Here is a 2,291-nt window from a genome sequence, read left to right as displayed (position 1 = left end):
ATATACCCTTCCTATGGAATATATGTACCCCTCTGCGTGGATACCCTCCATGTAGAATATACCCCTCCTATGGAATATACCCGGCCTAACTGTCCCCACTTGGCCACTCCCTGATCTCTCTCCCGAAATAGACGGCCCCACTGTGTTCAGCGGCCACTCTCTTCCGTTATAAGTTTCTTTTTTACTCTGACCTTGTCACTCGTTTATCTCTCCCGCTATAAGCATCCTGACATTCTCGCCTTCCCACTCCCTAATATCTCTCTCGAAATAGATGGCCCCACTGTGTTCAGCGGCCACTCTCTTCCGCTATAAGTTTCTGTTCTACACTGACCTTGTCACTCATTTATCTCTCCCGCTAGCATCCTGACTACTCTCACGTTCCCATTCCCTTATCTCTCTCCCGAAATGGATGGCCCCACTGCGTTCAGTGGCCACTCTCTCCCGCTTCCTCACTGGCTCCTACTTTCTCTCCTCTACTTGAAAATATGCCGACCGATGGAAACGCATTTTCGGCTGTATACCCTATGCATTCCTCTATGTCTTCCAAATATGCCGAACGACAAAATGCGTTTTCGGCTGTATACTCCATGCCTCTATGCCTCTATGCCTCTATGCCTCTATGCCTCTATGCCTCTATGCCCCTATGCCCCTATGCCCCTATGCCCCTATGCCCCTATGCATTCCTCTATGTCTCCCAAATATGCCGACCGATTTTCGGCTGTATACTCTATGCCTATGCCTCCCTATGCCCCTATTCCTTCATGCCTTCCAAATATGCCGACCGACAAAAATGCGTTTTCGGCTGTATCATATGTTCCCCTTTTTTTAAATATGCCGGCCAATCGAAATGCGTTGCCGGCTGTATCTTCTCTTTCTCTTTCTCCTCCTGCTTTCCCCCTCCCCAGAGATCATCCCGTGCCTAAATATGCACCACATCAGAGTGCTGTATGCCGTATGCCTCTGTGCCAGGCCATGCCCCGCCAAATATGCGTCACATCAGAGCGCTGTATAATGCGATGTGCATGTTCCTGGATCCCCAATGCCGAACGTCATGCCCTGCGGCGAAATATGCACCACATCAGAGTGCTGTATGTCGTCAGGAGTATAGCCTAGGCTGGAAGGGATTGGATCGGGGAATGCAGTTCCCTTTTAAATTTCCTTCCTCTTTCTTCCTCTTTTGCTTTTTGAAAATTTGGGCCGTCCTTGGTCCTGCTGGGGACTTGTGCTTAGTTTCATACGAGCTCTTCCGAAACCCAAAGCGGGTCGGGGGAGCGGCTAGGTACATAGCTCTGGCTCTTCCGGGACGGTCGCAAGGTGCGTGGTTTCCTTTTTTCTGTTTCCTTTCTTCCTTCCGTGGGACTACTGACAGTTTTGCCTTTCACAGCAACCCACGCCCGCTGCTAATTTTGTTATTTTGTTCTCTAGGGATCTTCCATCTCCTTGTGCGCCTCTGCCGCATGTAATCAATAACCTCGACGGTAAGTATTTTCGCCTCTTATTCCTTTAGGCGTATTACTAACCACAGCTTCTTCCGTTTTTAATTTTTCTGGGTTTACAGACCACTGCTCTCGGTGGTAAGTATGCGCGCTCCCTACCCGTCTAGGCTTATTACTAACCACATCTTCTTCCATTTTTAGGCCTACGGGCCACTTACTCTTGACGGTAAGTATGCGCACTCCCTACCTATTACTAACCACATTCCCTTCCGTTTTTTAGGCCTACGGGCCACTTACTCTTGGCGGTAAGTATGCGCATTCCCTACCCATTTCGGCTTATTACTAACCACATCCTCTTCCATTTTTTAAGGTCTACGGACCACTTCTCTTGACGGTAAGTATGCGCATTCCCTACTCTAGGTTTATTACTAACTACATATTCTTGGTCTATGGACTACCTGTTCTCGACGATAAGTATTTCCACACCCTACTCGTTTAGGCTCATTACTAACCACATCTCCTTCCATTCGTTGCGGACCACTACCTCCCCTCAACGATAAGCGCTTTTATTATATATCCGATGTCGCTGACCCCAGTTCATTAGGATTTGACCCCAACCAAGTATGCGCACTCCTTACCCTTCCTCTTTCATTTCTAGGTCTACAGACCACTTCTCTCGACGGTAAGTATGCGCATTCCTTTATTACTAACTACATCTTGGTCTATGGCTACTTGTTCTCGACGGTAAGTATTTCCACACCCTACTCGTTTAGGCTTATTACTAACCACATCTCCTTCCATTTGTTATGTCTACGGACCACTACCTCCCCTCAACGTTAAGCGCTTCTCTTGTCC

At 48.1% G+C, this 2,291-nt stretch overlaps 1 protein-coding gene across 1 annotated transcript; it reads left to right on the top strand.

Moving 5' to 3' along the window:
- Positions 1–227: 227 nt before the first annotated feature.
- On the top strand, positions 228–1,425 carry EI90DRAFT_1622430 (uncharacterized protein). Its single transcript, XM_039051983.1, has 2 exons — positions 228–1,314; positions 1,385–1,425. Exon 1 carries the CDS (start codon positions 406–408, stop codon positions 1,111–1,113), a length of 708 nt encoding a protein of 235 aa, XP_038907416.1. The 5' UTR covers positions 228–405; the 3' UTR covers positions 1,114–1,314; positions 1,385–1,425.
- The last annotated feature ends 866 nt before the right edge of the window (positions 1,426–2,291 follow it).

Source organism: Cantharellus anzutake, assembly GCF_015039405.1.
Source record: "Cantharellus anzutake strain C23 chromosome Unknown EI90scaffold_370, whole genome shotgun sequence".
Lineage (NCBI taxonomy): Eukaryota > Fungi > Basidiomycota > Agaricomycetes > Cantharellales > Hydnaceae > Cantharellus > Cantharellus anzutake.
The sequence above is the reverse complement of the archived record's forward strand: the minus strand, read 5'-3'. Positions and strand labels throughout refer to the sequence as shown.